The following is a 12164-nucleotide window of genomic DNA, read 5'->3' as shown; positions in this document are numbered from 1 at the left end:
CCATGTCCTATTACATGCTGTTTATATGTACACTGTGAGCTTATGTAGCTTATGCATTCCATTCACTGGTGGGTTGCCCCCGGTTTGGACCAGTTTGCAAGAACCGGTAGTAAAACTGGCGGGAGGCCCCGCCCACCACCCCAGATGTCATCATCAGCAATCTGCGCATGCGCAGAAGCAAGGCTTGTGCGTGATCCCGTTGCGAACCGGTAGTAAAGGTAAGAAAAACCCATCCCCCGATTCCATTCCATTCTATTTCCTAGGCATTTTATGCAATACCATAAAGCAAACTGTATGAAGTATAAAATGCTCACGCTAAAATGCCATTCTAGCCTTCCCTGTTGAAGCAAGTAGGTTATTACTGATCATTTTTTTTTCCAGTAAGAAACTCCTGTACTTGATTTTGCATTTCTTCTTTCATTTTCATATAGGCATTTCAATAAAGGGTTAGTTAGGCTTAACACTAGCCCTTTTCATGACTCTCTTTTCCTACTTTGCCTAAATAGTTCTTGTCATTCTGCACAATGCCTAGGTATTATACACAATGCCAAGGGAGCATATATAGCATTTTAAATAACACTGACATTTCATACTTTGCCAAAAATGTCACACATTCTATAGATTTCCTAGGCTTTCTACACAAGGCCAGCTTTTCATACCTTGCCGGTATCTTATATAATTTATTCAATTTTAATATTTCTTCAAGCCTTTCAAAGTAGTTATAAACAGCCAGTACTAACTTGCTAAACTTTGATTCAACTTTGTAGCACACTCAATGGTAACAAAAATGGGCGGGTTATGGCAGTGGGGCTTGGACTAAGAAAAGATAGTCCTCGATTTACAACAGTTTGTTTAGAGACCATTCAAAATTACAATGACATTGAAAAAAAGTGACTTACGACCACGGATTCATACTTAGAATGGTTGCAGGGATTGCCTTTTACAACCTTTTGACAAGCAAAGTCAACAGGGAAACCAGATTCTCTTAACAAACATGTTACTAACTTAACTACAATGATTTCACTGTCAAGAAAGGTTGTAAAATGGGGCAAAACTCACTTAACAACCATCTCACTTAGCAACAGAAATTTTGGGCTCAATTGGGATTGTAAATTGAGGACTACCTCTATCCTAGTTTTGCAATGGTTAATTACTGCCACCTCTTTTGCTCTGAGAAAGTGTAGCTCTGAGATTTCTAGCATGCTGTCCAGCCAGTGTTTCATGAACTCAGGAAATCTATCTCCATTTTCAGAGAAGGTTGCCTCAGGTCAGTTATCCCCTTAACAATAGCTTTCTCTCTAACATGTTATCTACTCAATCCAAGTTGGCCACAACTTCATTGGAAAATGTTTTGCAGGAGGAAGGGTTGAATAAACTTTGTTCATAGATTTACTTCATGATAGTTAATTAATAACATGATCTGTTCTTTGAGCGTGTTCTTTGTCATGTGACAGTTGATTTCTCTATAAATGGATTAACTTCACTTACGAAGGCAACCGAATCTCTAAGCTACCTATCTGTGGTCTTAGAGTAGTACAATCATGACTCAAAAACACCTAGGCAAGGTTCTGGATGAAAAATTGGAAGAAAATGAAAAGAAGGCTGTTTCGGAACGGACATTTATGTATGATGGGGTGTTATATCCCACTATGATCTGTTCCCTGGAAACTCTGAAAAGTATTAATACTTTTAGAGCTCGGGAAGATGATATCATACTAGCGACATACCCCAAAACAGGTAAACATTATAGTTTTACAAGTAATGCTTTTGCATGTATGTAGCCATGTTTAATCATTTCTTTAGAGTTTGTAACAGAGTTCCTAATAAATAAAAAAGTTGCAGATTCCAAAGCATTACACATTTGATTGTGATGCATTTAATAATTTGTCGTAATGAAATTTCTCAATGATTACTATGTCTAAGATGGCATTCTTGATCATCTGTATATTTCAAGAAATACACAGGTCATGATGTTGGCACTTCTGCTTAAAGTAATCAACTATATGAACAATATTGTAATTCTGAAAATGTCAATCACACATTTTCCAAATCAATCCATGCAATATATGAAAATATATTTTAAAAACAGTAAAAGTCATGTTACTGTATGTGTAGTATTGAAAAATGACTGTATCAGGTTCTTTGGAGGCCAAACATTGGTGTGTTGATAAATTCTGTATTCTGTGGATATACCCCAAAAGAATTACATATAGTATATATCTAGTGAAACCGGATAGTTTTATCTATTCAAGGTTGCAAGGACTTTGATTTTGAGACCATGAATATTTCATGCAATGTAGATTATAATACAGCTCTATCAGATAGTTTTCTATGTTTCTATATTCTTATTTTAAGGAGACAGTTGATAGTTGCCATTTTTCTAGTTACTGGTTAATACTACCAGTAAGTTCTTGCTCAACAAGTCTACGTACCTATGTACCTGTGCGTGCAACAAAACCCCCGAGCTGCACCCTCCTCTCATTCTTTTTGAAGTTGCATGTCTAGTCAATGCTTATTTCTGCATGTTCTCATTCTGTGTTTATACTTTCAACTCTGATGTCATTGAAATGATCTATGGTCAGGCTACAGCTTTTTATATATTAACTGATAGCATTTCTGCATTTCTTCAGGTTCAAACTGGGTTAAGGAGATCTTAATGCATCTGGAAGTTGCCTCTGGAAAATATGAGGAAGATGAACAGAAACAAAGGCAGCAAACACTGCAAGAATCATCACTGATTTCTTTTCTTGAATTTGGAGAGCCAGGAAAATTTGAGGTTAGAAGTTGGAGAAATATTCAGTAGCTTCTTATCAAGTGGCAGGAAAGTCACATGAAAGATTTAAAAGCTGATGTAGGAAAGAGCATCTCTGTTTTAACAAAGTGAAATTCACTCATTAGGGGGAAATAAAACAACCTAGACAGGTGCAGGAGAGAAACATGGATTTTTGTGTGTGAGGCTGTGTTTTCAGTTTAATCAGCTCACTGCAAAAATGTGTTGTAAATCATTGGAGCGCTACTAAAAACAAAGCAGATTTTGCTAGTCTGAATTCTGCCCTTAAATATCATAACATCAATCTATGAGAAATAAGCTAAAGTAGGAACAGGCATCCTTTTCGGAAGTAATTCTCAGTGTGTATGTGTTGATGGGAAGTGATGATACTTTCACAGACAGACAGAGGTGACAAAGGAGGTGACAGACAGAGGTGACATCAAGGCCCAAATCAGCAGAGACAACATTTTTACCTTGGCTGGTTTGTTTTTTTAGATGAATTGATTCTATCCCAAAATTTAATTGATCTTAAGTAAGGAATGAAATTTCATCTTTGATTTTCGATAATATGCTACCATGTATCAGTGATAAATACATATCACCACTTCAGAGAGCATATACAGGCTGTATGAAGGCAAACAAGTTAGGGCTTGAATGGAAGATTCAGTCAGAGACTTCAGCTTGTCCTTATTTTAAAATTATTTTCAGTAGCTTTGTATTTAATCATGAATTCTTAGTTCTCTTTTATTCCAATTGAAAAATTTAAAGAATCTCACCAGATTGAATGTGTTCTTTTAGGAATAGCAAGAATTCTGAGGAGGGTTTGACTTGTGCTGTTTCCTCTAGCACAATGACTTCAAATTCGGGCCCTTCTTTGACACTTTCCTCCAGTCCATCACAGCAGTTTATGATGACAAAGTTCAGTGGGACTCATTTTGTTGAGATGAACTTTGATATCCCTAATTTATATTTGTGTATGATTTTCTTTGCATTATGATTTTAACATTATAAAAGACGATGGAAAAAATGCCTTCCAGACGAATTATAAAAACACACCTCATCCCTCAAAAGTTGCCCAGGTCTCTTTTTGAACAAAAGGCAAAAGTAAGTACCTTAATTTTCTTGATTTTAAGGTTATATATCAATAGTACATATATCAATGAGATGTTGTCAAATAAATTTACACAGTAAAATAGGACCACACACCCAGGATTACATCAGGTTTTCATGACCTGAGCATGCCTGGATTTAAGCAAAACTGTATTTTATTCAGAATAAAAACTGAAACCTTTCTTTTTCTGGTTTTCAAGCAAGCAAGAAAGGTGCATCACTGCAGCCCAAAGTCTAAGGCTTATTGCCACCGAATGTCATTATTTAGTGTTATGTTAGTATCAGGCAAGTTCATCACATCAGTGATATAATCACTCAGAGTTGTTTCAAATGAGATGACCTGCAAATAAATTTAAGAAATAAAATAAAATAAAATAAAATAAAATAAAATAAAATAAAATAAAATAAAATAAAATAAAATAAAATAAAATAAAATAAAATAAAATAAAATAAAATAAAATAAATAAATAAATAAATAAATAAATAAATAAATAAATAAATAAGTAAAAAAAAAATCTTCACTTAAATATTCAAACTGAGCCATAGTTAAAGATTTCAGGTCAAATGTTCTGAGCTTCACTGCTTACAATAGTTTATTTAGGATCTTGGGAAATGGCCTTGGAAAAATTCCTGAAAAATTCCTGTTCTCCTAATCAGGTTATTTTACCTTTAATCCCCATTCAATTCATTTCCTTATTTGTTTGTTTGTTTATTATTTTCTATGCCATGTATGTCCCCTACAAGGTGACTCTGGGTGGCTACATTTGAACTTTCATACTGCAATTTTTTAAAAATGGAATGTTTTCAGCTTTCTGGCTCTGGTCTTCTAGATTTTATATTTACATGTCAATATGTGATTTTGCCTTAAAGATACTGGTTTTGTTACGGAATCCAAAGGACACAGCTGTATCTTTCTTCCATTTTTCCAAAGGCATCAAAATGATTTCTGACAAGGAAACCTGGGATGAGTACTTTGAAGCTTTTATCACTGGAAAAGGTATGTTTGCTTCTCTTTCTTCATTGGAAAAAAAAATGATTCGAATAAGGGGGGAAATGGACTGGATAGAGCCCTTGGCCTTATTCTTTTGGTCTCCTGTACCCTCCATCTGTCTGTGGATGAGAAGAAAGATCTCTTTGGACAAAGGGCTCTTTTGTTCTTTTTGTCTTTCAGTACTGAAACTTATTTTCATTGCTTCAGGATAAACCAACATACGCTATAAATAAAAACTGGAATTATACACTGTGAATGAATGGAAAACTATTCACTTTTGGTGAACATGTCACTTTTGGTAAACAGTTGAGGCAATCTAATGAACAGTCATTATTAATAAACAGGAGCTTCAGTGACTAGGAAACTGTCAAAAATGTCAAGAAAATGGCTGCAATTATGCAGTAAAATCCTGTATCTTTTAAAAATGTGTTGTCCGTGTAAAAAAGAAAAAGCAAGGTTTTGACTGAGTGGTCATAAGTTTTTGATTCCTCCTACAGATGCCCCTGTTAGACAAGCAACCCAACAATTAAAATAACAATAGCAACAACAACAAAAACAACCAATAACGGTGACCAATAATTTACATCACCTATGGTATTCAACATTTGTTAATAATCAGAACAAAATACTAAATAGAAAGGGTATAGTAAAAGATCACATTGGAATCAATATAAAACATTAACGTAAAGAATGAATAGTTAATGGGCAAGCAATTGCATTTCTCTAATATTATTCAAAGCAGAATTTCCATATGTCTAATGTTAAAGCAGTATTCTGAATTTCTTATGGAAGAAATATTCAGAGAAGCATTTTGTTCCATTACTCCAAACTTTGTCTTATAAGCTTCACACCATTGTTTGTTTGTTTGCTTGCTTGCTTTGTGGGCTTGTGGGGCTAAACAGCAAAATAAATATTCTCATTATCATTCACTCTGTTATGGATAAGTAATCAATGTGTTCTGCTTAATTCCTATCAGTGGTCTATGGATCTTATTTTGATTATATTATTGAATGGAACAAGTATGTTGATGACAGCAATATATTTTTTATTACCTATGAGGAGATAAAAGAGGTAAGTGAGGGATCCTTGATGCTATCTGAAGTTGCTTGTTTTCTTTCAGACATTTTACTACCCAAACTAGGTAACATCATCAGTGCTAGTAAGGAAGTAACAGCTAGTAAGCTGTTTTCTGTCAGTTTATGTTCTGGTGGCTTACTTGTCAATATCGGTGGGAAATGGCCTTAGAGTTTCTTTGGTTGGACTGTTTGCTGTTGCTGTTGACTTCTTTGGCTATTTCTTGATTGTTGGTAGAAGAGGTAACTTTTTAATAATAAAGATTTAGATTTAATTTGAGAATAAAATTATTTTTTGCCAACTACTCTATGGTAATGAACAATTGATTAGGAAATAAAAATAGGAACTATAACTCAAGGCTTCTGCTTGGTTACTTTTCTCTAAGCAACTGGTAAATATATCAGAAACATTTTCTTTTTAAAGTCAACCTCTGGATCAGCTGATCTACTCTTGCTAATACTTCAATGAAAGAATGAAGACTATGCTTTGTTTCACTTGTTTATTTTTTCTAATTCACACAAGTCCAACCTTCAAATATCAAAATTTTTGGGTGGTACCCAGATCAAGATTTGGAGTAGAGATATTTGAAATGTTTCCAGGGAAGCCTTATTAATTTACGTTATATATATTTTTGGGTTATTCAGAATCCAGCCTCAGCACTGAAAAAAATAGCCAAATTCTTTGATTTTTCTGTGACCGAAGAAAAGATTGAGAGCATTGTAAAGGAAACATGTTTTGAAAGCATGAAAGATAATGCAGGAACCTATGGAAAAATGGGCCAGGTACTTTTCCGCAAAGGTAACTTATAATATTTTTAATAATTTTGCCCACAAAATTTAGCAATCCTCTCTAACCTAGTGGCTTCGTGATATGTGGGGTTTCAGCTCCCATAACTCAAAGTATTCAAAGTGGTGAAGAAGGGGAACTCAAGTACAAATCAGAAAATACAGGAAGCAAAACTAGGGTATTTTGCTGCTAGCTGTTTGGTCTGGCTAAAAGACAGGGCAAACCTCCAAAATAAGAGGCTACTTGACTTAGAAGGTCATGAATTAAGATTTGGATGGCATGGTTATCTATGGCAGCGGTCACCAACTGGCGGTCCGTGGACCACTGGTGGTCCGTGAGAAAATTTTGGTGGTCCACAGAAAAATTATTTGCATTTTTTATATTGCACTAAATCAGGGGTCCTCAAATTACGGCCCCTGGGCTGGATACGTGCAATGAACAGTTGTGTTGCTGCAGAGAATCTCCCCCTTCAGGGTCTTTTTGTGTGGGTCAGAGGGAGGCAGAAATTCTGACTCGGGGTCTGCTTCAGCCTCCTGGTGTGGGGCTTTGGGTGAAAGCTGGAAGGAACTGCCACTAGTGGCGCAGAGCCAGAGGGCCTTGTTCCAGTGGGACTGCATCATGGCCTGGAACCGACTGACCATCTCAGCCCACTGAGCCTCCACTATCTGGCCTTGCACTCCCACAGGTCTTCCCTCTGCTTGGAAAGCCTATGCTTATAGTCCTCAGTGAGCTGCTTTTACTGAGCCTCCTTCACAGCCAGATCCAATTTGAACTGAGCCAGCTGTTTTGCCAACTCTTTCTTGTGGTGGCTGCTTAGCTCCAATAGCTGCTTCCTGTTGGGGCCCTAAGGAGCCCAGGTGGGGAGGTGAGGAGTGGCTGGGAAGGGAAGGGCAAGTAGAGGCCGGAGAGGCGGCCCTTGACATGACCACCTGGCTACACCCATCCAGCCAGGCATTAGGCAGATCATATTAGTGGTCCACGGGATTTAAAATTATGAATTTAGTGGTCCCTGAGGTCCGAAAGGTTGGTGACCCCTGATCTATGGTATGACATAGTTAAAGTAAATGTTGATTTTAATAACCATTTTGTTAGGCTTGCCATCCTAAGTGCTCTCTGATAAACTGAGGGACAAAAAGATCAAATATGTTTTAAAAATGGGTAAAGGGGCACAAAACTAAATCAGAATACCAGCAAATAGCCCAAATCTGCAAGTAGGGAATCAGGAAAGCTAAGGCCCAGAATCAGAGGTGGGCTGCTGGGGGTTCGCAGAGGTTTGGGGAAACCTCTAGCTAAGATTCTGTGCAGTTCAGAGAACCCCCAAATCCCACTCCTGGCTGGCGCCACCTACCCTGTCCCACCCCTCCCAAGAGTCCCCACACGGCCTGCTTTGGATGCAGGTAAGTGCAGGGCGTGCACGGAGGCTTGGGGAGGGCAAAAAATGGGCCTACCAGAAGTTGGGAAAGCCAGAAAAGGGCCTGTTTCTGTCCTCCAGAGGGCCTCTGGAGCCTGGGGAGGCCATTTTCGCCCTCCCAGAGGCTCGAGGAAAGCCTCCGGAGCCCGGGGAGGGCAAAAACACCCCCCCCCATGGTGCAGGAGGCAGACTAGGTCACACCTACCATGGCCGTGCCCATCCAGCAACCAGGCAAAGAACCCTTTACTAAAATTTTTGAAGCCCACCCCTATCCAGAATGAGTTGCTAAGACTGGCAACTAATGCTAATACTAATAATGATGATAATAACAACAACAATAATAATAAATATTTTTTCAATATGTAGGGAACAAACAGAAAGTCAAGAAAATGATAGGTCCAGTAATGGGAGCAGATGGCAAGAGGGTGACAGGCAGCAGGGCAAATCACAACTGCTGAATTCCTGCTTTTAAATATGACTTCTCTGCACTGCCATAAGGAATCAGCTATTTTATTTAAGGGTTTCTTTCTTTTGTAAAATAAAAGATTTAAACCTCATCAAGTCCTATCTGATAGTCTTCTTGGTGACTAGAGTCAAATGCTGAAAAAGGGGACAAATCCCATCTTATAAAGTCTGATAGTACCCTACACAAATTGAAATGTCTTTGTTACTCATCCAAAGCAAATAGCTAGGCCAGGGGTTGGCAACCTTAAAACACTCAAAGAGCCACAAAGTCCTAATTGGAAGCCCCCCATTCAATTCTGGAGCCAACCGGAAGTCCGGTTCCCCCACAATAGAGTCTCTCCTAGTGCTGCATCCTTTTTCCTCTATCTGTCCTAACAAAAAGCCTTACCGATTGTGAAGCCGACTGGCGACAGGGAGCCGCAGTAGAGGGATGAAAGAGCCACATGCGGCTCCAGAGCCGTGGGTTGCTGACCCCTGAGTTAGGCTAACCTTTTTGAGGGATAAGGCAGGGGGGAGAGATCTCTTCCAAATTTGAGAAATGGAACATTTCCTAAGGATGCATAAAGTATCTTTGTTAAAATTAACATTTCATGAACCATGTGAAGTGGACACCACTGCTTGAAGATGTCCCATGAAGGTGTCTTTATTGTGCGATAAAACCCTCTGTTGCTTTTAGAGGAGTTTTGAAGAATAGTTATTCTTTGGGTTACCTTTACCTTCCTACCCTCCACTAACCACTGTAATTGTTTCTTTTTCTTTTTTAGGCATAGTAGGTGATTGGACATCTGTCTTCTCAGAAAGCCAGAATAAAAAAATGGACAGAAAATTTGAGGAGACTATAGCTAAAACTAAGCTTGGAATGATGCTGAAATATGAGCTGTACTGCAAAAACTGAACTGCTAGAAATCTCTCATGTTCTGATTCTCTGCATACGGGTAAACATGCTTAAATTGTTCAAGAAGAATTGGTAGTGCCTTCCTCGGTCTCCAAATATGCCAGATACCATTTTCGATAATTCTAACACAGCTATTGGTTCTGTTATGTGATGAGTCAAAGATTATAGCAGCTGAAGTCCAACAATCTGAAAAAAAATTCTGCTTTCAGAACACCATTCACTCTTTTCCCCTCTTTTGGATATTGACATTAAATGGAAGAACTTTTCCAGAATTAATAAAAACCTAGACTTACCTATCAGATGGAGTTTACTCTCTTATTCTGTACAAAATTTGTGGATAATTGTTAAAAGACTAAAATGACTAAGAGGCTTCCATTATCCTCACAATAGCATTCCTTATAAATTTTAGCTTGCTTTAATACAGTAATTCACTCCAAAACTCAAAATCCAACAGAGATAACTTATTGGTTCTAACTCAGGAGTCCTCAACCTATGGGCCATGGCCCACTACCATTCGCACATGCACATGTGTGCATAAAGGTGCATGGCCCTCTCCCCCTCCGGGCCACAAACCCAAAAGGTTGGGGAACTCTGTTCTAACTTATACCAAATGTCCTCTTCTGTACGACCAATAGCACAAAGAAACTGTACAGTCAAGCTTTCCACAGAGGAAGCAAAGGTAAAAACAGCGTTGCCTTGTCCCGATGAAAGAATTTACTCTCTTATTCTGTATAAAATTTGTTGAGCAATTGTTGAAAGACTAAAATGACTAAGAGGCTTTTATTATCCCCATAATAAAGTTCCTTATAAATTTTAGTTTGCTTTAAGACAGTAATTCACCCCAAAATTCAAAATCCATCAGAGATAACTTCTTGGTTCAAAACTGTTGCAATATTTTTCAGGATCAGACTCAATAAATTTAGTAAGAGTTAAAGGTTTAAATATATCTCCTTTTATTTACAATAGGCATTCTATATTCACTGAATATTCATAGGTAGAAGCAAGTAAATGGGGGCAAACAGCTCCTTATATATACAATGGGTGGAGCTAGATGTGGGAGTGGTGAATCATGAATACATTAAGAAGTGAAGAATAAGTTAACCCCTGATACCCCGTTCATATATTATTTACACATTATAGAATAAGGCATTTACATCTGACAAATCCCCCTCTAAATGCCGATTCGTTATACAACACCAATTACATTCAGATTCAGGACAGTACAAAACATACAATTTAGAAGTTAAGTATTTATGCTGCTTGGCAGGTAAAGGCTTTGTCAATATGTCAGCTAATTGTTCTGAAGTTTCACAATGCACAGCTTTAATAAATCCATCCTGAGATAATTGTCTCACATGTTTAAATTTTATATCTATGTGTCTGGACCTTTGTCCAATGGCGTCAGATCTGGATATTTCAATAGCTGCTTTATTATCTTCATGCATAATAAAAGGTAAAGCAGGTTTTTTCCAAACATCTGAAATCAAATCATTAAACCATACAAGGTTATTTGCAGCTTTAGATAAACAAACATATTCTGCTTCTGTCGTTGAAGTGGCCACTAATTCTTGTTTACCAGTGTACCAGTAAACTGGACAGTCATTTAAGAGGAATATATAACCAGATGTACTTTTTCTACATGATGTGTCTCCAGCCCAGTCTGCATCTGCATAACATGTAAGCTTTGGTTCTTTATTATCGTTAGGTTCCAACATTAAACAAAAGTCTAGTGTACTTTTCAGATATCTTAATATTCTTTTAACAGCTTCCCAGTGGTACATTGTTGGCTTGCTGACATGTCTGGATAATAAATTGAGGGGTAAAGCGATATCTGGTCTTGTCCAATTAGATATATAAAGAAGTGAACCTATGACTGATCTATAAAATGTGTTATCTTTGAATTCAGGGGATGATTCATCAGTATTTCTTAGAAAGTCAGTTTGCATAGGAGTATCACAAGGTTTGGCATTACTTAGATTGCATTTATTTAAAAGCTCTATGATCTTATCTCTCTGAGTAAGTTTGAATCCTCTTTTTGTTTTATTAATTTGAACACCAAGATATTTGTTTACTTTGCCTAAAGATTTCAATGAGAAATGTTCATTTAGCTTAGTTACAAAGGTTTCTCTTCTCTCTTTATGTTTTCCTATGTATAAAATGTCATCCACATAGATCAATACAAATTCCATGTAATCATCACCCTTTTTAACGAAAAAACAGTTATCAGCAGTGGTGGCATTGAAGTCCATGGTTTTAAGTACTTTTACTAAGCAATCATACCATCGTTTACCAGATTGTTTTAACCCGTATAAACTCTTGTTTAACAACCAAGTCTCATTTCTGTTTGTGTATTGACTGTGGGGTGCTCTTACATATATTTCCTTATCTAGTTTTGCGTGTAGGTACGCTGTCTGTATGTCATATTGGAATACATCGAGATTAAGTGCTGATGCTACCACTAGAGCTGTTTTGACACTCTCGGTTCTTACTGTGGGGGAATACGTGTCAGTGTAATCCTCCGGATATTTCTGTGCATAACCTTGTGCAACTAGTCTAGCTTTGTATAGGGTATTGCCTCCCTCTAAGTTCTTAATTTTATATATCCACCTGGTACCAATAATTGTTTTATCCTTTGGTGCGATTGCAGGTGTAAATACATTTA

General features: G+C 37.3%; 1 protein-coding gene across 1 annotated transcript; it reads left to right on the top strand.

The window, feature by feature from the left end:
- Nucleotides 1-1508: 1508 nt before the first annotated feature.
- LOC139322198 (sulfotransferase 6B1-like) lies at nucleotides 1509-10320 on the top strand. Its single transcript, XM_070951216.1, has 7 exons — nucleotides 1509-1737; nucleotides 2631-2776; nucleotides 3785-3874; nucleotides 4751-4877; nucleotides 5848-5942; nucleotides 6590-6743; nucleotides 9372-10320. The coding sequence occupies exons 1-7, from the start codon at nucleotides 1542-1544 to the stop codon at nucleotides 9500-9502; spliced, it is 939 nt and encodes a 312-aa protein (XP_070807317.1). The 5' UTR covers nucleotides 1509-1541; the 3' UTR covers nucleotides 9503-10320.
- The last annotated feature ends 1844 nt before the right edge of the window (nucleotides 10321-12164 follow it).

The sequence above is a fragment of the Pituophis catenifer genome, unplaced genomic scaffold (genome assembly GCF_029215685.1).
Source record: "Pituophis catenifer annectens isolate HBS135680 unplaced genomic scaffold, rPitCat1.0.hap2 SCAF_1, whole genome shotgun sequence".
Classification (NCBI taxonomy): domain Eukaryota; kingdom Metazoa; phylum Chordata; class Lepidosauria; order Squamata; family Colubridae; genus Pituophis; species Pituophis catenifer.
This window is presented reverse-complemented; position numbering and strand designations above follow the sequence as displayed.